The 23,471-nt window shown below is 40.8% G+C and overlaps 1 protein-coding gene across 14 annotated transcripts in view; it reads right to left on the reverse strand.

The window, feature by feature from the left end:
* Positions 1-23,471, reverse strand: part of DAB1 (DAB adaptor protein 1) — a 414,913-nt gene that overhangs the window by 96,036 nt on the left and 295,406 nt on the right. For 10 of the 14 annotated variants that reach the window (XM_068198864.1, XM_068198857.1, XM_068198863.1 and 7 more), the window contains one exon: positions 8,031-8,230. The exons of 1 other annotated variant lie outside the window; for it this stretch is intronic. In XM_068198864.1, the coding sequence (XP_068054965.1) occupies positions 8,031-8,097 (67 nt within the window). In that variant the 5' untranslated portion in view covers positions 8,098-8,230. Of the gene's footprint in view, positions 1-8,030; positions 8,231-14,494; positions 14,577-16,640; positions 16,966-19,738; positions 19,761-23,471 lie in introns of those variants that run through there. 3 more of the 14 variants (XM_068198860.1, XM_068198865.1, XM_068198861.1) reach the window with 3 other exon arrangements.

A 23,471-nucleotide genomic window follows, 5' to 3' on the forward strand; every position in this document is an offset into this window, starting at 1 on the left:
TTCAAGAGAAATGTTATGCTTCAGCACATTCACAGAATCACAGAATAAGCTGAGCTGGAAGGGAATCACAAGGAACATCCACTCCACCACTGGACAACCCAAATATATTTTATGTATTTGTAATATATTACCTTTATTCTGAAGGATCAATAATGTCTGTATTGATCCTATACATAGAATCATGCAGGAGGATCACAGCCACATCTTTTCTTCACTCCTAAGGAGCACAGTGAATGTCTGCCCTGACATATTTATGACAGGAAGTCTGAGCCTATTACTTGGCCAAATTCCCTACATATTTCTTTGAGCTCTTTAGGAGGAATATACCACTAGGCATGAATGAAGGGTTTACAGTTTCTGTAACAGTATTTCAAAATGGCACCAATTCTGTGGATGAGTTTTTCTTAACCAGAAGTGGTCAGATTTAAATAAACATTTCTAATTCAGGCAGCTTAAACACACAAACCAAACCCTGCATGTGTCTGTTAACTTGTACATTCCTCCACAGTGTTTTCTTCACAGGCTGATTAATGAAATTACTGTGATGTCAACACTGAGAGAGTGAAACGTGCTGGTTAAAGCACAAAATAAGAAACAGGATCCTCGGATTACACACCAAGCTCTGCCCTGATTTGTGCTGTAATCTTTGGAAAGTAAATGAGAGATCAGCACTGGCTTTTGATGCAAGGATCTAACCACCTCTGAAATCAATTCGCATTTCCCCCATTTGTACATAGGTCAAGAAAGCTCATGATTTTCATAAATTACATAAAATTATATAAGATTGGAGGAATTTTCCATAGTAATATGAAAAAGTATACACTGCAATACTGTGGACACCAATGCTAAGTGTTATCTGTTTATTTCAGAGAAAATTAGTGAGCAATTTAATACTGGGATCCAGCTAATATTCCAAAATTACTTGTGTTTGATATCTCCTCAGCAAAATGGGAGCAGTTATCAACACAGCTGATACCTCTAATCTGCATTATACAAGTAAGCAACACTTTATTGCATTTTATTGGAAATTTTTAAAGTAATAATGATGTTGATGAAAACGGCAAAATGTCTCAGAAAATTACAAGTGCCCAAATGCATGTAGTGCAACATGCTGACAGAAATGTTATTCATTAATATTTATTAGGCAAGAAAATATCTTTGGATGAAGAATGCTACAAAAACATTATCAACACCAACATACTTGTCCCTGTAGAATATTTTTCTGTGAGCCATATTAGGAAACTTCCACTTATCCAAACCTCTGGAGGTATTTTAGCTACTAATCTGGATGAATTAGGTCACTCCTGCTCAGTTATTCAGTACACAATAGAATTTTCTTCCCTGAACTCTCTAAACAAAAGTTTCCATTTACAAAAGTTCTAGTATGAATGTTGCAATTTTGCTGAGAGTCTTTTCAATGACTGCAAGCAGGGAAAAAGTTTCGCTGAAAATTAATTTATTTGCCTGTTTAGAAGTTCTACTTCCTTATCAGCCCCAGCCTCATTTTCTCAGTATTTCAGTCAAATCTCAGGGGTAGTTTTAGAGCATAAGAGGATGCAGCCAGAAACAAGGTACAGCACAGGTTGAACTGGATGCACAGGTGATGCTCACAGCAGGTCTCCCAGTGCAGAGCACTGGAGCACAGCAACACCCACCTGTATTTATGGACTGATATGTGGCTCAAATCCTCTCTGAAATATGCATTGCATTGAGCTCCTGATTGGTACTTTAAACTGACTGTTAAATCATTGAGAAATTTTAACAGAAGCTCTCGAGAAAAGCTGTTCTTAATATTCAGCAGATTATTGATTCCTCTGCTGAGGAGCAGCAAAGTAACACCAGCCCCAGCCTTAGTTTAGGCACATTTCCCTCAATTAAATACAACAATAAACATCATATCTGCAATAAGAGACAACATCCATCACCCCCAAAGAATCCTTCAATTAACAACCACAGACCCCTTTGGTACATGGTATTTAAAACAGAATTCATGAGCTCTCTAATTGATGATAGGTTATTGGATAACCCTTGTTAATTATAGCTACACAATGTCAAAATTAATGATTTTCCCACCCCTTTTCAACTTGAGAATGAATTCATAAGTTATATCAATTCACAAAAGACGTGCAATTAATATTGTCAGTAATCATTTCACAAAAGAGATTTGTTAAAGGCAGGCATGTGGACACAATTAGTGTATCAATTAATGTTGCTGTTACTTGATCTATAAATTATTGAGAAACTCATAGCTACTGCAAGGAAACAAAGCAAATCCACTCCCAGTCAATGAAAGAAGCTCCTCTGTTCATTACTCTTTAGATCAAATTTAGATTTTGCTGGATTCCATGAATCTTAGCTACATATTCAGAAAAATAAATGAACCTATACCAATGTGACATCTTGAAATGCCTCATTACGGTGATGATGCTTCAATTGTTGGTAGCTGATCACCAAGTTTTCTTAAAAAACATTCATTCATTAAAAAAGTAATCCACCATCACTATCCATTTCATTAAAAAAGTAATCCGCCATCATAGCAGTTATTAACTTAAATTGAAGTTCCAGTCTGGAAACATAGCTGCAAAAACCTGCACCAAGATTTCTGTCTGTCAGCAAAATTGTAACTTTTGCATCCATCAGAAACCTCCGTTCCACTCTGGAGTTTAGCAGTGATTAGTGCGAAGACTGGAATCAAATGAGGTCTAAGAAGCCCAAAACAGGACTGAGGTAGCATCAGGCACCTCTGATGAAAACTGACAATGACAAAACACAACCTCGTTTAAAGGCTTCCTATCCCCAAAGGCTTTTAAACTAACTAGGTAGCTCCTGTTTGATCTTAGTCTGACAAGAGTTTTGCTCCTGGGGATGCAAAGGTTTTCCTTTAGATAGTTAGACAGACCCCAGCCTCTCATTAGTGCTTAAAAAACCCAGGAAATAGATGTGACTCTGCCACAGGCCCAATCCGCATGCCAACGGTCCCACAGCCACTGCTTTCCTTTTAATCAGCTCTCAGGAGAGATAAAATGGGACAATTAAGCATTTTACCATCGTGATCCCAAGAGGATCAGACTCACATCTCCCACCTCCAAGCCAGCCCTGCCACGCAAACCCCCTGGTGTAAACTCCTCACCTGGCATGAACCAGCTCTCCCTCCTGGAGCATGGCTTGGGCACCTGGATGTCCATCCAGCCTGGACCCAGTGCCCAGCTCCGGGCCAGGAGAAGACTTCCAGCTCCAGCACAGCACGTCCCACCCTCCCTAAATGTCCCATTCCTGCTGGCTGGGTGCAGCAATCCCCAGCTTGGCACCCTGCCTGCTCTGAGCTGCTCCCAGATGCCACGTGCTTCCCACATGCTCTGGAAACCCAATAAACAAGGGAATCTCACCCAAGGGGACCTGAGCATCAACCACCATCATGCTGAGTGCCAACGTGCCCAAGCTCCTCTCTGCATTTGCTTCCATTCTTTACAAGTCCCTGACATTTTGAAAATTGACTCAGGAGTGTTACAATGGGGAAACGATGAGAGATGGAATTGCAGAACAAGCCCTAAGCTTCAAATAGAAAAATTACAGAATTTAAGTGCAAGAAGAAGAGATTAAATCTCTAGAAAAGTCCCCTGGCCTACCCTAAGCAGACACAAATCTGTGCTGAAATTTGGTAGCCTGGCTCACTTCTTTACTGACCTCCCATTTCAATTTTTCTGTTCAGCTGATTTCGCAAGAAGGGATTTTCCCAGGCAGTTATCAGTGTGAATTCAACATCAATGCAACACATTTCCCCCAGAGAGGTTTCTAAATCAATTTTAATTCCAATAGGCTCAAGTAAATGTTTTCAATTTGATTCAATAATCTATAGGCACTTACAACAAGGCTTTTCCCCCATGTACTAAAAGACAAACATGGTTTATGTCTCTAACAACTCTGGCTAATAAAAAAATTCTGATTTCCTATCCTGAATGATACAAACACACAATTTTTATCCACTTCTTAATGAACCAGATGACATAAACAAACAAAATAACACCAGCATGTAAGAGCATTAGTTATATCATTAATTCTCTAAACGCTTCTTAAAGAACACGACTTCTGGCAAACTCACCAAAAAAAAATTTTATCGCCAAATTGAGCTTTCTAAATCTCCTGAGAATTTTTCACCATTTCCACTTAAAGAGCAACATGAAACCTCTCCAGGATATCTTTTAAAATGTGAGCAAAATAGATAATTACAATGAAGTTACCAGCCGATAACAGCAAGAGTGGCATGAAGATTAGGGCTGGAGGTGGAGGATGGCAGAAATATAATCTCCTCTAATAACACCCAGTGCTCTGTAAGCCTGTAAAATGGAATAAAGTGTAGGAAGGAGGGCTCTGGTGGAGGTCAGGGTGAAACACTGGTCCTCAAGGGACAAGGAGCTTCACAGCATAGAGAGGAAAAAGTGACAATCTGGAAAGGAAGGGAGGTGTCTGCCTCACTTCTGTTCCCACAATGGTATTTCCAGGTCAGTTAAAATTCCAACCCCTCTGCCAGGAGTGTGACCAGGAAGCATTTCTAGAGCCTAGCCAAACCTTGGATCCATCAGATCAATATGGGCTGAATAAAAGGCAAAATTTGTACCTGGTTTTTCAACAGCCTGCTTTTAAGGTTATTCAGGGTGATAATGTTAACATACAAAATTACACTCTGATATGATCATGTAAATACTGAACTTACCCACAGAAGATCAGAGCTCCTCAGATGTGATCCTGTGCAAACAGCAGCTTCTGAGAAGGTTTTGTATTTAAGTTCTTGTCCTAACTGCAGTGATGACCCTTCAGTGCTGGAGCAGGACACTGCCTCACAAACCAGCTCAGATGACAGTGGAGACACTGCAGAGCTGGCCATGACCACAAAGCTCATGGCTGTAAAAACACCCTGCCTGAAGTGTTCCAAAGGGAGCTGCTCTGCATGTGACTACAGAAAGAGTTTTCTGTGTGTGCCTGGCACGTCAAAGAAATATTTGGTAAAATGTTTGCACCAGCGTTGTCATTTGCCCCATCTGCAGCACAAATCAAACTATTTCCCTGTCACCCAAAAGTCAGCAGTCTATGCAACAGAGCCTAAAAGCAGTTACACAAAATCCTCAAGAAACTTCAACACACATTCCACCCTTCTGGCAGGGAGTTAGTCCATCCCAGCAGCAAGACTTTGCATTCACACTCACTAGATAGCATTAGACTCCTCCTGGACTTTTTTCCTAACCTGTTCAGGTTATTAAATTGTTAACTAATGACACCACAGTGGCTCTAACTCAAGGAAGGCACTATTACCACAAATGTACAAGTCACTGCTTTCTTTTTGGCCAATGTACATCAGCAAGAAGAGCTGCTCACATTCATCTGACACTTTATACTGTTTTATATCCATACACCTTACAAATCCTAGGAATTAAGCTTTGTTTTATTTCAACACTCCAAGTAAGAAACACCACCTTACTGGATGTTTATGCAGATGAAGAGAACTAAAGATATAGCTCACTCTACACAGAAGATTTAGGCTGAGATCAGGAAAGAATCCAGTCCCATGCTCCAACTCCACACTAATCCTCATCCCCCTTGAGTCATCCCAGACCTCCAGGAGAGGAACACGGAACGGACATTCCATGCATTGCTGTGAGGGCAGAAGGCAGGAAAACTACCAAAACAGTGGATAATACAGCAAAAGAGGCCCGTCCCTGCTCTGGATGGAGAGGGATGCATGGCTCTTCCAGCAGCACAACAAAACACTGAGCTGAGAAAATAAAAAACACCAGAGCGGAAATTTCTGTTTATACAGCAAAGACTGATTTCTTGGGAATACTCAGTTCCATCGCATAATCAAACTCATTGATTAGCAACATAAGAAACTTCATGTTAGCACTTGCTACCTGCCACTGCTCACAGTTAATGAACTTGGGGGAAAAAAAAGGGAAAAAAAATCCCTGTTTTTCACGCGTCCATCACTCCCACTATACAGAGGAGGGCTCCTTTGTTGGAACACAGGGAAGTGCATACAACTCAAAGACAAGTAAATGAGCACACCAAGTTTCTTTTGACTCTGGTTCTGTGGGATTTGAATAGCAAACAGTGTGTGCATTGTGTACCTTGTCTGTGTGAACCACTCACTGCCCCAGCCCTGGGACGGCTGATGGGATGGATGCACTCAGACTGCACAGACAGCACTGAGCCTGAATAACCCTGGGGATGTGCCACTGCCATTCCCTGTCCCTTCCAGCTCTCCAGACACTCACATCACTGCCACACAACATATTCATATTCCCCCTCAGCACTGAAGGTACTTTTCAGAATTTCCATTTGGGGGACAGAATCAGATTTTGGGCAGAGAAGTGTTCAGCTATTGTGATTTATGGAAATGTTTTTACAAGTTGGATGCTGAATATTTTAATAACATAAACATCAAGTTCCTAAAAGAGTTGTTTGCAGCTTTCAAAAGTTTCAGCCTCCAGCAGAAGAAATAACATAGGAGACACACATCAAAAAGATGCTATCCATACTGCAAAGAAATGACATTTTTTAATTTCCTGCCTGCCCCCAAAAACTGAATGATCATGCAACCAAACCACTTTAACTTTATTTGCCTTAAACATCTTAGATCACATTCTCATTTACATCAAAGTTCCCCTTTTCTTGCCTTTCCAAACTGGAGCTTTTTTATCTTAAATGAATAATTTTTGATTTGTGAGTATAGGCCTAGAGCAGTCATAACGTTTTTAAACCATCTTCCTGAACAAACACTTGAAATTTTTTAATTGCTGTGCTTTCTACAAACTCTAGGATAAAGATTTCTGATACAAAAGCCAAAGGGAACACAAGGCCTTAGTAAATGTTTTGGTAGAATTGCTGCAGTAAATGGTATTGCTGCCCAGCAGTTCAAGTTAACTGTGAGTAAAATTTACATTATACATTATAAAATTGCATTATACATGAGTAAAATTCCATTATACATATATAAGCAAAGATGAGATTTTTTTTTTTGTCTTAGCAAAATGAAAAAAATCCTCAGAATTAAATGTCTAAATTACACATCCACAGAAAGAAACAGAATCACAACCTCCAGAGCTCACACAAAAGTTCAAATCTTGCTGTGCGGAGTATTAAAATTATTTAGTACAATTATTTTCTTTTTGTTCTACTTTTTTATTTGAATAATTCATATTAAATCTGTTTTCAATCTCAGTTTCATGTGTACGTTAAAAAAAAAATAACCAAATATGGCTATTTGGTTCTTTCTGGTTCTTTTTTGGTTCTTCAGAGTAGCAAAAACTACCAATAGAATTGAAGGTCTTGGGCTCCAAGTTCATCAGTACTTAAAACCATAAACAGTAAAAATACTAATAAAAATGTAAGGACAAAAATCCCTACTAAAAAAATCTTTAAACAAGCTCAAGCACCAAATTCATATTTCTCACACTTATCACTCCAAAGAACTGCTCTACAGTCTGAGGCAAAACTGTAAATACAAATACGAACTAATCAACCATGCATTCCCCCACAGCGTCTCCTTAATTTTGAGTTTTCTTCCTCCTCATTTATATTTCCATATACCAGATTACCAGATTAAATAATCTTTCCACAGATTGCTACTGAGTTCTCTAACTTCACAAAGTGACAGTAAAATTCAAACTCCAGAAACAGAAAGTGCACCTGAGCTCTGGTTAGTTCAAAACAAAGCAGAAAAAAAGCCACTAGAAGAAAATGTGTTTATCAGCAGAGAAAAAGAAAAGCGATCTCTTGCTGAGTAATTTTAAAAAACAGTATTTCCCTTTGTGAACCATAAATAATATGCAATTTTTTTCTCCTATTTCAAAAGGATATATTTTTTATGTCAGAGAATCAAACCCCATATTTCTGTACCAGACTTCCGCTGAGCTTAACAAATCCCACTTTCACTGAGCACACAGATAACAGAAGAGCCACAGATGTGCCAAAGGTGGCTGATGTGGGAGCTGATTAAAGTACAAAACACACACAAATAAAGAGAAATGAGTCACTACCTTTCTTTTTGGAGTCTTTCTTTGTGCTGGTTTTAACAGCCACTTGAAGTTCTGTCTCAGTTGACATCCTATATCCTTAGTCCTCTTCACACCGATCCAAGATCTCGGTCAGGCTCATTTAGAACGTCTCTCCAAGAGAATAATTTAGCCTTTCAGATACTGTAACCCAAACAGTTCATCTCATTCACTCCTTTCGAGTGCTGTTAAAGAAGGAAACAAAAAGAAACAGTCATTTCTGGGTTTAAAACATGAACAGCAAATAAAAAAGCCAAACCGCTGCAAGGGAGAAACACAAGAAGTTCTCCACCTACTGAGCCAATTGTCCATGATTTTAGATGCTTAAGCATAGTTATCTGTGACTACCTCGAACATCTTTATTTGAGATGTTTTGGCATATGTGAGATGCCTTCACAGCCTAGAGACTCTGCTCAGGGTGTAGAGAAGACCAGCACTTCTGGACCAGCAGCTGCAGGACAGAGACCACAGTGAAGGAAGTAGCTGGAAATGTTACCAAAAGCCAAAAAATCTGCAAGGGCTCAATTCTTAAATGCACTAATTCCATATTGCCAGAGAGTAAGTACAGATTTTTACTCCTCCAATTGTCTTTCAGTGCTTTCATTCTCTTACTTGAACAAAGACAAATGGAAAATATATTCATTGCTCATGCTGAGAACATCATACTTTGCCACTCCTCTTGCTTATGATAATGTTTCCAGTAGAAAAGACTCTGTCTCCACGCAAACAAAGCTGTAATTTTAACACCCATCTAGTAATCTTTCTTGCAAAGATCTCTGAAAATAAACCCATGAAATATAAGTGGGACAGGTGCAAAAAGACAACTTTTAGAGAGATAACATTTAGGGAGAAAGCTAAAGCTTTACATAATGTGTATTTGTTGGGGACAAAAATGCACCGGGTGTGACCCCACAGCAGGAATGTGCTGGAGCAGGATGAGGGAGGCAGAACTGGGGATGTCAGGGCTCTGGAGGCAAAGAATACACAAAGAATAAACATCTAAGCTAAAAAGAACCCATTGCTCCAATTCTCACTGCTGGTCCCTCCTGCTTTGAGGGATGAACCACTTACTTGAGCCAGTCTGTCGAGGGCAGAGGACCAGACTGTCCTGAAGCCATTTGTCAGGATGTTCCCTCACCAAATGCATCTTCTTACTGCCCTTTCTTTTTGTGAGAAAGTTCTCATTATTAGCACAATTACAGAGAGGTCCATCTGGCCTGTCGGAACAGCTGCCCACTTATTAAATAAGCATTTAATAAAGATATTAACCCAGCATATCAGCTGGTTAGATGGCCAGAGATTAACTGCAGTTAGAGTTATTTACTAATGTCCCTTCTTTGTCATTTAAGAAAGTAACAGACTGTAAACACTGGAATAATTTTGACACTTTAAATCACTTTTCACAGTAAGGGCTGTGAAGCCACCAGTACTTTCAAATCCAGGCTCTTTTAACATTTTAAAATGCTTCAGTAACATTACACTGCCATGCACCGTCTGAAGTGATTTAATATTGCTGAAGTGTGTCAGGGGCTTTCTTTAATAAGCTCTTCAAATCTGTCTGTGTATTATAGAATATTCAAAGATAGCTTTTCAAAATCTGCTGAACTGATTTTGAAATACAAAATTCCCTGTTCCCCCCTCTGTGGAATCTGAATAAGCACCACATGGCAAAAAAAAAAAGGGAGGAGAAAAATAAAGCGAGGCACAAACTGAAGTTGCAGTGCTTGCTGAACACACCTGATTGCTCTAACAGCCCTGAATAAACCAACAGCATCTCGGTGAATCTTCTCAGCTGAGAAAAGAGTAGGAAAGCACAAAGCAAATGAAGGCTGGTCAGAGAGGGAAAAGGAGAAACAGCTCCCAAAGTGAGGCTTCAGGACCCAAGCTCTCTCTGGCCAGGTCTAGGACAGGGAGATGCCTCTCCCCAAGCACAGCTGCTGGAGCAGCGCTGGGGGGAACGCCCTCACCCTCCTCACTCACGCTTCAAATCCCCCCACGAGCAGGGAGAGGAGCTCTGAGCAGAACAGATGTCCCTCACAACCCCCATCTCCTTCCCCTCCCCCTGCCTGCAACCCAATTTAATAATATTTAGTTTTACAGCACAGTAGGGATGCATCAGCCTTTACAGCTCAATGGCACTTACTTAAAGCATCTCTCGAGTCACAGCTGGATTGACAGTTTATTTTTCGAGAATTTGGATTTATATTTACCCAAAGGTTAACTGCATAACTCTACAAGGAGCACTAACATGAGCTACTTCACAAAAGGGAAATATTTATAATAGGTCCACTTATTAAAAAAATAAATTAAAAATAAATACCAAATACCCCTGGGGTCCGTAGTTAAGCAAGTTTTAATGTCTTAGAAGGCCATTGTGGCTACAAAGCCTCAGGAATGTCATCTCCTGTTGTCAGCTATTTCCAACAGGACAGCTGAAATAGTAGCATCTGAATGGCACTGAATATTTTAAAGTAACAACATATGACTGCTAACTCATCTGAAACTCTCCAGAAAAGCTATATCCCCTCGAGGCTATCCCACTGAGTAATATTTTTTAAAATAAATGCATGTCTGTTTTTGGACAGGTTCACACACTGATTTACTTCCAAACCTAATCAGGTCATACTCTCGCAGGCTCGTAGATCCTTGAATAAAGTAACAGGCGTCTTTGTAAAGGAGCACATAAACATCTGTCAGACACCAGCTATAGTTCAAACTGAATTTGCTACAGAGACAATTCCTCCAGAAGTGTAGGTCCTTCTGTAAGCCACATTAGTAAACTTCCATGCACTGTCCATATTTCAGCCGTTTTATTACCCAGATGAGAATGGCAGTCAATCTGCTCCTCACCGCAACAGCTTTCATTGTCTCCTCCAATCTAGGTCACCGTTGTTAAATACCACAGCCTCCCAACTGTGGGAAGTGCTGCAGCATGTGTTTTATCAATGAGATGCCATTTGCTTTGATCAGTTCTGCCACATTTCTCTCCCTGCTCTAAAGACAAAATTTTGTTAGCGGCGTTTCCAAAAAAATTCAAAAAAAAAATTCAAAAAAAAAAATCCATCGTCTTACACGTATCCATCCACTCTGACAATCTCCTTGTGAGCCTTGCTACTGCTCCAGCTATTGCAATGGTGTGTGCATGCCTCAGCTTTTCCTAAAGAGGATTCTGAGCTCTTTGTTTTAACAGAATACTGACATTTTCCATGGCCTTATTAAGTGGCTACAGCAGGAACACAATCAGCGTATTCTGGAATTAACTGGCTCTTAATTCCAGAAGTTCTTAAGCCTGAGTTCTCTATTACTCCCACGCCAGCACAAAACCTAAAGCCTTTGCAAAGAAACCTTTCTGTAAATTCACTTTGCAGCTAGGATTAACACAGGTTGGACCCTTTATGCACGGGGAGATGAGTCCCAAGCTCCACTCGCCTCCCCCACATGCCTGTGAAATAACAATTTCTGTCAAATCATTTGTCTTTTCAACCACGCTTCAGTGAGCTCATGTAGGGGTTATTAGGAGACTTCCCTTGGCCCAAGTTATGAAGGAGGTCAGACAAGATGATCATAATACTTCCCCTCTGGCTTTCAAATACATGAATTAATTAATTTTCTTTGGGACTTCAAAACTTAAGAAGTTCCCTCCCCTGAAACCAGTTTCCATCTGCTTATATAAAAGCAAAGCAGTCTTAGAAAGGATTTGTAACTAAGCCCTGGCATTCCCTAGGTATTTAAGTTCTCCAGAGCCACAAAGTGGGATTTGACAAGAGGATGGCACCTCCCAAACATTGGTTTGACCAAACAAAAGCCGTGCTCCCATCCTTAGCTCCTGCTTTTAGGTCTCCGGAGTCCTGCAATTAATTTTTTCTCCTCCAAAGCACCCAACATAATCATGTTGACGCCTGTGGTTTTACAAGTGTTAAGCAAAGCCCAAACATACTAAAAGGGTAAAATATAAGTGAAAACAGGAGTGAGAAGTGCTGTGATCCTGGAGAAGTAAAACCAGCTCAAGTGTAAGGGTCTGCAGTCCTGGGAGAAAATGTTACTCATCCACCTCCCACCTGCCCTCGAAGCCTGGTACAGAGAACAGCAGTGGGACCACACACAGACAGACACTGGAAAACCCATCCTTGCCACCAGTGCTCTTTGTACCCTCCAGGGAGAGGGGCCAGGAAGTCCTCTGGTGCTGCTCACAGTGTTTTGTACTCATCAGCTCATTTCCCCAGTGGTCAGGGCTGGTGAACATCAGAGGATTCATCTGTCACAGCAGGCACTGCTCTAATTCCGAACGGGAACCCAAGGGACTGATCCAAAACCCACTGATACACTGCAGCTAACAAGGCCTGCAAGTGAGAACCAGAAAAGGAGCAAGCTGAGGTAAAAGAGAGCTTAAGACACTGACAGAGAGGAGAAAATGAGGAGGAAACAAAAGCAAACAGGAGAGCTGTCGGTGGCACTTCATTACGGCAAATTCTGTAAAGTGTTCAACAGGAAAATCTAAGCCAGACCATGCACTGAAATTCTGGCTGCGCTGGCACAGAAAACAGCCCTTGTTGGATTGTTCATGGGTCTGTCCCTCTCCTCCGGTTTTGCCATTTGCCCCCAGAAAGGCAGAATGCATTGCTTCCAGTGACAAAGCCAAAGGAGTCTCTTTTATGGCACTCCATGCCGAGCACTGCCTTTTCCTGCCATTTCTTTACTGGTATTTCTGCAGCCTGTAAAGGTGAAAGGAATTCCACTGCTCACAAGCACAAACAGAGATACTACACAAACATTTATTCCCCTATAAACCCTCCCCTGGAACCCAGCACCCTTCATCTCCCACTCACTCCCTAAATTGCATGGCTTTCTAAGACTCACAGCTGCCTCCAGATCACATATTTCGTTTTGTTTGCTCTAAAATGAGTGTGTACTTCCTTCCACTCGTGATTTTCTACATATTATGATAAAGGAAGGAGTTCTATGTCCTTTATCCAGTTTTCTGTACTATGTCTGTAGTATCTTCCAGAACAACACTGCCAAATAACCCCTTTTTAATTCATCCAATATCAGAAAAATACCTAGTACTCCAACCACAGCATTTCACTTCCCTTTGTATTTAATTGCTGTAGTTGACCGTATTCATAAAATACTTCTCTTATCTCCTGAAAACAAAAAGCTCTTTTTTTAACAAAATCCTACATGTTACTTAGGCTAATAACACATTTTATTACGTTTACTGTGGTTTAAACTATGCTTCATTTTTCTGTCTCTAGGGCATGTTACCCAGTTCCTCAGATGGGGTAAACAGCACCACTGAAGCTGATTCACCACTGGAAGAGCATCTTGGCCAAAAACTGACCTATAAAATATTTCTAAAATAAGATTTTTATTAGTATTCCAGTGATGGCAGGAATCATTACTGAAATTCCTCCTGGAAATCACTCCATGTCATGGTGAATACTGCACTCCACTCCACCAATTATTCACCAGAAGTGCTGTGAATTTTCTACTCACAGAAAATGCTGACCAGATTAAAAAGAAGCTTTTCAAAGGAATGGATTGATTCAATCAACATTTTTAATGGCAAATTACTAACATTTCACTTTAATATTCCAGTTTATATTTTATTTTATATAGGGCAGCACTCATGCAACAAAGGCAAAATAGAAGACATGGACTTGCTTTAAAGGATTTTTGAAATATTAAATGTATGGCATTTGAATTCAGAAAAAACTACATCTCCTCTGCCCATGGAGCAGGGAATGCAACTCCAGCACAGAGAGCTGAAAACCAGGAACAATCCCAGTGTGCTGGGGGTATAGATACAGCACTCATCACTCCTTTAAGTGCACTTTCTGACTCAAAACTCCACTCAAGAGTGCTTTTGTAAGCTTTAGCAGGGTATCACATCAAAAAGGAGCAGGCTTCAAAACTCCACATCATTCCTCTGATAGCATGTTACAGATAACAGAGGAAATCATTCAGATGGGACTAGAGATTGCTCAGTGAAGCTGAATTCCCTAATGCTTTTCCCCTAGGAATTGCTCTACTCCAAGACTTCGCTACCCCCAGATTCCCACACTGCTGACCCTGGAGCAGAAAAGAGAAGGAATTTCTGATCACGCTGTGCAAGAACAAACAAGAAACCAAAGTCACAGCTACTCCCAGCACAGGCACAGCCTGGCTGTGACCCGAGCTCCACCAGCAGGAACTGCCTCACCTCCACTCCAGTCAATAAAGTCACACCAGCACAAAATCAATGGCCTTGCATTTGACTCATATTGGCTAACTCCATTGATTTTAATGGAGTTGGAGTTACACCAATTTTATGCTGGTGTGTCTGCATTAGTGTCAGAGAAGTTATGCCAGCATGACTGATGTAAACAACAGCAGACAAACCAACCCCTCTACAGCTAAAAGTCAGTGTCATTAACTCCAAAGCCACGAGAAAATGCAGATCTGTACATTACCAAAGCAGGGCCTTTGGAGTTTATTTTTGCAAAGCAGAAGAACGGCTCTTTTGTGATCCTCTCGACACCAAAGAAACAGGGACTAAGGAGGCAAAGAGGACAAAGTACACAGCTGGGATCACAGTATTCTGTAATTAGAGCTGTTAAATGATTACTGAAGTGCAGTGGTGCAATCATCACACCCAAGGAAAGGGAGAAGTGTGCAGTCAGGAGCATCACCAGGGAGAAGGTAAAAGCAATGTCAGACACCACGTTTCATATTGAAATGCAAATTCCTCACAATCAGAACCTGTGTCTTCTAATTGGAAGAAAAGGTTATGGAATTAAACATCACACATCCTGGACAGCTCAGCAAGTTTTGAAGTGGCACAGCAAGTTGCAGGAATCTTGTTCATCTCCCGTCCTTCACAGAAATATCTTGATTCAGCTCTGTTTTTTGCTGAATTTCAGGATCATTTTCTTAGTATTTCTAGTGAGACTGAACTGGAACTCACCTTCTCCTTCATTTTAAATAAAATAACAGCACTATACCTAACTTAAGCTATATTTTGAAATCTGAAGTAAAGTTTGGAGTGATGCCTTACACTGACCTTCTCAAAGGATGTGAATTTTGCACCAACTTTTCCAAGTTCCTTTGAGATTTGTTCAGCCACAAGAGTTGACGTGTAGATTGTGCCCTTCCATTCTCTGAAGCTTCCTGACACTACAGCAAAGAAAGCAAACCTTCCTAAGGCCAACAATAACAAAAAGCCCCTTTGCCAGGATCTTTGTTCGCTGTTATTTTTCAACACTCAGCCCTTGTTCCCTTGACTGTTAAGTATTAGGAAAGCTGATCAAAGGAATTCACCTTGCTGGAATTGGACTTTTGCTTTATTACACCAAACTCAGCCACCTGACTCCTACCAAAGTTCATTGGTGCAGCGAAGGGAAAAAGCAAGAAGCTTCTGGGACTGTATGGATTCACACAAACAAACAATAATTACTTCTACATTTGTGTTCACAACTGACAGATATCAGTATTTTGAACTGTCAAGTGACCTAAGTATGGCCTTCCCACAAGGAAGACTTTTCACATTTAGTGTCAGGACAAGGGGGAACAACTTCAAACTGACAGAGAGTAGGTTTAGAGCAGAGATTAGGAAGAAATTCTCTCCTGTGAGGATGATGAGGCCCCGGCACAGGGTTGCCCAGAAAAGCTGTGGCTGCCCCTGTATCCCTGGAAGTTTCCCAGCCCAGGCTGGACAGGGCTTGGAGCAGCCTGGGGTAGTGAGAGGTATCCCTGCCCATGGCAGAGGGGCTGAAACTCCATGAGCTTTAAAGTCCCTTCCAAACCAGGCCATTCTATGATTCTCTGATGAGTTTTAGCTGCAGAATGACTTTTGACCATTCCATTTGAATAGTTCAGTCTTCAAACCACTCCTGAAGGCAATCCCACAGGAGTGCTGGGATGAACAGCAGGCAGGCTCCTGCGTGATACCCAACAGAAGTATTTGAGGACAGCTGCTAGATTTTACTGGAGAAATTTCAAATAAATAATTTCCTTGGAATCACTTACCTGTTCTCATCTCATTTGTATCTGATTAGGTTATACACTGCTCCACAAATGCCTCTGCTTTCTATCAGTAAGATTATTAACCACTTTCAAAGGGAGGAAGCATCTTCCATGCATTTTCTGGTCAAAGGTAAGATTCAGCAGCATTTCTGAATAATAACAGACAGTGCTCTTTCCAAAACTGGAAAATATACTACAAGAAAAAACAAAGCCACATGACTGTCTAACCCTTGGAACTGTGCAGGCCAGGTGTTGTTTGCTGTATCATAATTCCATACAGAGACATATCCACAGAGGGTCCCCACTGTGACACACCCAGGTGTGCATGACCACCTCACACCCTAAAGCAGGATGAAAGCCCAGGGATACTGCAAAAAGAATCACTTCCAGGAAAAGGAACTCCCAAACCACTGCCAGGCTAACATGTCAGGAGGAAAAAAAAACAAAAAAGTGTTTGATTATTCAGATGGGGAACTCTTAAGCAGTTAAATGAGTACATGGATCTGCATGAGTGGTAACACATCAGGAAATAAAGCTTATTTTCGAAATATTTTTAAAAAATCACCAAGCAGCATGCAGCGAGGAACCATTCACCTTCTACTGTCATGCTACAGTTTATTCTCTCTTGGAAGCAATTACAGGACAAATGCCAAGCTACAGAAGGTATTTTTCCAGCAGCAGCATCTGGCTTCTTGGCAGACTCCTCAGGCAATTTTATTGGAAGCTTTAGAGATGCTGTTGGGTCAGTCCTGGTTATATTGCTTCAGAACTGCCTGACAGATTCTTCTTCCTAGATGTCATAATCCTTCTGATTTACCTTGAAGGAATTAGCACACTTTTGTCTATTTCAAAAACAGCTGACCTGCAAGGCATTTCGGGGCTGCCTGCAGAGACACAGTAAAAGTCACTGGTGTAAACCTGTGTGCCTTTGAACCAGTAGAATTTCAGCACCCCGTGCCTGATGCATCATCAAGGAAACAAGGAAGCCATGCAAACATTCTCTCTGTGTGTGTGCTACCAGTAAATCGAGTGCATTCTTTATGATTAAAGGAAAAAAACACAAGATGTATGAAAGGTTAACTAGTTAAAAAAAAAAAAAAGTAGGGATCTGCTCCTTCCAACTCCTCCATAAAGGGCAGGAGGGGCTGGTGGAAGGGAAGACAGAGATGTCCTCTGCTCCCCCCTACACATCCCTTCCCCCTTGCCAGCCCCAGCTAAGATCTGCATTATTCTGCAGCTGTGATCATGATTAATCCTCATCCAGAAGGATGAAAGACAGGATGCTGGTTTTGCCCGCCCTCTCTGCCTACCAACAAAATCAAGTCCACAAGGGAAAGGCTTTCTGTCAGTTTGGGGGTGTCCTCTGGGATTCATACAGAGAAAAGGGACCGAATGCTATACAAAGAGAATTTATAGTCCATAACACAAGTGGGACCTTCCTACTTATAAAGACTTTTGTGCAACCATTTACATGAAATATACTATACCAAAAAAAAAAAAAAATGCAGATGTGCTCATTACTACTACCTGTTTTTTTTAAGGGATTCCCAGATGTGCTTGGATGGTTTTTTCTTTCAGAAAGGTTTCAGAAAGTCCCACAAAACCCTGTACCAGGTTACTTTCTAGGAAAAAGAGTCCCAGTGCCCAAAGGTAAATACTAAAGGAGAAAGTAATGTACTCTATAATTTAATAAAGGACTGCAGATCTTGGATTTTCAGTAACAGGAGTATTCGCTGAGCAGTGCAAGAGCAGACTGACAGCACTAAGGAAGATACACATATCCAGGTCAAACAAAAAGCCAAACAGATCTCTGTCATCAGCCCAGTGCAAATAAATCCAACCAGACACAGACTTCAGACTTGGCTAATGTGAATTGACTAACAGAATTCCATTTTAAGCAAGGAAAAACATGTTCTGGTTGGGAGCCAGCAGTGCTCACAAGTTCTAAGTGTAGGTATCACTAGGGCCAGGTGAACCATGAAGTGAACTCATCTGAATTTTATCCATATCAAAGATTTATCCTGTGCGAAAATCGCCTTCCTGGATTTAAACCTTCACTCTCATTACTGCCTACAACTTTTGGACATCCCTATTCATTAATTAAAATTTCTGCAGAATCACAGTACTCATTGACAAGGCAGCCTGTGCTCTAAAGTGCTGTGCTGTGGCACACACTGAAAAAATCAATTATTTAGGCTCCAGTACATGAACAGAAGTTACTGGCACAGTAGAACCCAAGCCATATTTTAGGGGAGTTGTAGCACAGATTCCCTTGTTTACCAGCTGGTTCCTGTGAAGTGCTGAGCAGTCTCCATGATCAGGTGAACATTTGGATACACAGTAAAAACTGAATTTCCAGTGATGCCCTAGATTTCACTGACTACACAAAAGAGATGAAAGCTGCACACAGAGGCAAACAGAAGGTTTCCTGGATGCAGCAAAGATCTAAAATATTTTCATGAATTGCCTTTGATTCTACAGTCTCAACAAGACCTGTAAACTGAGAGAGCGAACAGGAATAACAATCAAATGGGTGCACTTCAGTACAGCAAATAAAATCAATTAAAAATAGAAGCAAAATGTTGCTCTCCCTTGTACACTGCTCTCCCGAAACACCTGGCACACTTAAAGCAATGTACATTACATTCAAGGCTAACATACCCTGATCTGAATAAAGCCCTTGCTGTAATGAGAAACAGTTGTTTTGCCAGGCGAGTTTAAAGCCAAAAGGTGAAGAATTCCAAATCCAATTAAAACGAGAGGGAATTCAGGAATGCACAATTTAATTACTCCACTTGGAAGGTAGCCAGGACCACTGGGTTAAGCACCCATGGCTTGTGTAAGGGCCAGGGGAACTCAAAGGAATTCCAGTGGTCAGGCCCCCAGCTCCTTTCTCCTTTGAGCAGGGCACCCCTGGCACTGCTCTGTAGCTGAGCCCCAGGGAAGAACCAGCTCCTGAATCCCAGCCTTTCCAGCAGCTCCTGCCTCCCAAAGCCCAGCACCAGGCAGGCCTGGCCTTGCCCAGCTTGTGAAACCAGGCAGGCTCTCAGTACAGGGTGAGGCTGCAGATGATGCCCAGTTAAAGCCATTTGGATAAATCCATGTTCAGTGTAGTTATTGCCTGTGCACCACTTCAACATTTTGGTTTGGGCTTTTTTTCAGATCAGCAGACTAAATGGCAGGCAGTTAATAATATTAATTTTGGAAGAAGTGTGATGTTTGTGTTACCCACTCAAGCTAATTAATGAAAATAATGATAGAGTTACAAAATCAGGGATGATTAAGAATTTGAAGACCATCCGACCAACTCCTCTGCCAAGGAGGATTTGTTCTTAGCAGCACATTTAATTCTGTTCTTCAGCAAACCTTTCCAAATCACAGGAGCAGCAAGAGTCCCATCAGAGGTGTTCACACTTTCAGGCTGATTCAGAGGAAGAAGTAAAACCTGGGAAGAGAAATCCCACCAACCCCCTATCATTATTCTCAGTTAACTGCTCAGAGATTATCTTGAGCAATTACTCTCATCCCTTACTGCACACACATTCCAAATACCTGTAATCCTCACTCTGCCAGTGCTAAACCAATCCATCCCCTTCAGGTAAGATCTAATGGTAAAATCACATTCCACTGGGTTTATATCCCACTCTATTACAGTCTCCATTATTAAATACTGCTTATTAGTTTGTACTTACAAAGTCAGGGAGGTGTGATTTTATTGCTTGCAAATCATCCTTACGTGAGCCTTACGCTGTGCTTACACTTCACTCTGCTCTTCCAGATAAGCTTTTTGCTTTCTGCATATTTAAATAGTAACTCTAATTATCCCTACTTGATTGCCCTCCTCTTGCAAAGCCTTTCCACAGGATCATCTGCAGTGAATTCTTCATCCTACTTAGATTTTAAGATGCCTAAGATACATTATATTCTTTAATTTTAAAAAGAGCACAGAGATGTTTCTTTTAAAAAATAAGATGTATACTGGGTTTCTTCCTCAGATACATTTTTATCACAAACACTGCAAGAAGGGCAGAATAATGATTCTTATTACACTGGGAATAGTAACATGACAGAACAGTGCCTAGCAATAAAATCAATTAAAAATTAAAAAACCAAAAACCAAACAACAAGAGATTACTGACATGGTATCACACTGGCAAAGGAAAGTTCACTTAATTTTCTGAAAATATTGCTTCTTTTGCAAACAATGTTTAGAAGAGTTTTCTAGATTTATTTCAAATCACAGTTGCAGGAAACACTTTATACTTGAACTCAGAGATACACAGAAGCTACAGACACCTACACAGGAGCTGAAATTAATGGTCCTTAATCCATTAACTCAGGTAGTCCAACCAAGGAAATGCACATTACAGTAGCCCAAAACATGTCAATAAAATTTGAGTTAAACCTAATCCTTTTGACAAGGAATTTATTAGTCTTTCTGACCATTTTTAAAGAGATTTGGTTACTGATGATGTTTGGTTTAATTACAGGGGTGGCTGGTAACCACGATGTGTTAAAGCTGTGTGATATTTCCCTTCATGAGTTCTGGCTTTAGCTCCTTACCAAAGTGCAGTGCCAGGGCTGACAACTTGCATGACACATGCAGGAGCAATGGCACACAGCGTTCAGCCTCCAAGACCTTGTCCTGCTGCCCCAAGGCATGAGATCATCCCTCCTCCTCCTCTTCCTCACCAAGCCATGACCACAGACTGTGACTGCCTTTAGCTCACAGCCCTGACTTTGATCCTCCAGCAGGGACTGTCTGTACCTAAAGGCGTCACATGAAAACAGAAGTTACTCTGTGACTGCACCCACAGCTTTTCATTCCACCTGGACAACGACAAGTTCAGCATCTCTTTACTGATGTGCTTGGCTCTGCAACAATAATTTACTTTTTTTTCCTTTTTTTTGTGTGTGAGTAATTCCATGCAGGAAAAAGCAGCAGCACAGGTGTACAACAACCACACTGCAGCACCTTCCGGAATTCAGCTCCAAAGCTGCACTCCTTCAGCACCTACTCCTGCAAAAGTTACATCAGCAATATGGCATTTGGGTCTGGCAGCAGGGACTCTCCTTCATGACCTGGGAAAAACAGGATAGGAAAGGAAAGCACAATGTTCAATTCTAGCTGTGACTTTCAGGTCTCTGTGTCAAAGGGGTGTCAGAAAGTGCTTGGAAGACAAAACTCCTGAGTTGTGAATGCTCAGAGCATTCACAACTTCATTAAATACTAAATTACTGAGCACTACTTTAGTAAATAAAACCAACCAACCACACAGAGACTTCATGGTGTATCTTTAAACCAAAGCCTTCCTTCCTTTGAGAAATAATCATAATTCCATACAGAGAGATATCCATAGAGGATCCCCACTGTGACATAACCAGGTGGGCAGGACCACCTCACACCCTAAAACAGGATGAAAGCCCAGGGACACTGCAAAAAGAGTCACTTCCAGGAAAAGGAACTCCCAAACCACTGCCAGGCTAACATGTCAGGAGGAAAAAAAAAAACAAAAAAGTGTTTGATTATTCAGATGGGGAACTCTTAAGCAGTTAAATGAGTACAAGGATCTGCATGAGTGGTAACACATCAGGAAATAATGGGAAATATGGCATTCAAGAAGAAAAAAAAAAAAGTCTTTCTCTCATGTCCTCTGGTCCTCCCCATGAATTACATCCCACTGGAGATGTGACACCACCTGTGGGACACAGCAAAGTACCAGGCTCAGCCCTGAGCCAGCTGATTTATTTCAGGTGCAACACTGAGGAGAGCAGCATTCCCCATACGGAGGCCCAGCTCGAGGTCTTGCGCTGTCCAAGATGATGACAGAGAGCCTGAAGATAAAGTTACACCGACAACTGATGTTGAACACCCCAAGGCAAATACTTCATATTGTAATAGCCATTACAATGTTGTTTTTTTCACCAAACAGGCATTCCTATCAGGACTGAAGTCAGGAAGGACAAGCAGATTATCAGCCATCACAGGTGAGGAAGCTCAGCCTTCAGCAGCACAGTAACCTTCCAGCATTCTGTTCAAGAATATTCAGAATGTTATTGGAAGAATAATTCTGCCTGAAGCTCAGTAAATAAGTCCCAGATTTTTTTTATATGAAGTAATTTGATTCTATTTTTAGCCATTAAAGAACATTTGGATTAACAGATTGAAAAAAAGTTCATTCACAACTTTAAATATACATATATATGACTGCTACAAACTCTCTCCCCTGCTGCCCATAAAACTAACAAAATCAAGGCAAAAATTACATTTACGTAGTCCTGAAAATATTTTAAAATCATCATTAACATGTGTGATTTCATATTATTTTACTTATGAGCCCAAACTTGTATCCTGAATGCCTCAATTTCTATAGAAATTGTATCCTCAATTTCTATAGAAATTGAGTGCCACGTATTACCAAGTTGCAATTTTACTGTCTATGTAAAAATACCCTGGCAGCATTCAGGCAAATTAAATTTAAAATTAATCTTCAAGCCTTTGCATGCTACCATAATATTTCAGGCAACAATTTCAAGAAAGGGAAAGCAGAAAACAGACTGTGCATATACTATAGTCCAAAATAGATTTCTCATGTCAAATGGCACAGTTTTTCCTTTTTTTTCCATTAAAGAGTTATTTCAAATCTTCTGCTGAATACATTTACATGCCTAATGAAACCTCCTCAGTGATTCTTCTTGAATTACTCTATATGCTTTAACACTGCATACACTAATAGTGTACACATACATACAAATGCACACATAAATGCATGCACTCATGCACACAATATTCATGCAAAAAGAATTAATGGAATTTTTTGACTGGATGCTACCCCCTGTAAATATGTTAAATGTGAACTGTGCTCATGGCTGGGTTCATTAGCTAAAAATGCTGCTGTTGTCTGCACAATTCATGTTGCTCATGTGAGAAGGGATGACATGTAAAATGCTAATTTACAGACTCAGTTCTTTTCAGTTTACCATCAGGGCTCCCTCTCCATGAGGAAAATCAGGGGTCACTCACTACAATTCTCAGGGAATAATCTGGGCTAAGACCTCACTCAGCACCTGGAGATAAAACTCTGCAGGGAGTCTTCTCCAAGAAAAAGTGAAAAGAAAGGAAAAAGGAATGTTCTGAATGAGCTCCAAACACATTTTCTGGCATGTTCTCATGGAAAAATAATGTCCCAAAAGCCACAGTCCACTGACTGGCAAACATCCCATCTTCCAAGGGAAGAGTCATTACATTTTAGATTAGCAGCTGATGTTGCAGATAACTCTTCTCACAACTTCAGCTGTTCATCACGTATTTCTCCCTCCAGTCTTTCTTCTAAATTCCCTGTCCCTTGAGCACCCGCAGTCAGCTCACATCCCATCTGAAAGTCACTCTGAACACACAGAACCAAGCATGGAACGTCACTTTAT

The sequence above is a fragment of the Anomalospiza imberbis genome, chromosome 9, assembly GCF_031753505.1.
Source record: "Anomalospiza imberbis isolate Cuckoo-Finch-1a 21T00152 chromosome 9, ASM3175350v1, whole genome shotgun sequence".
In the NCBI taxonomy this organism is placed as follows: Eukaryota; Metazoa; Chordata; class Aves; order Passeriformes; family Viduidae; genus Anomalospiza; species Anomalospiza imberbis.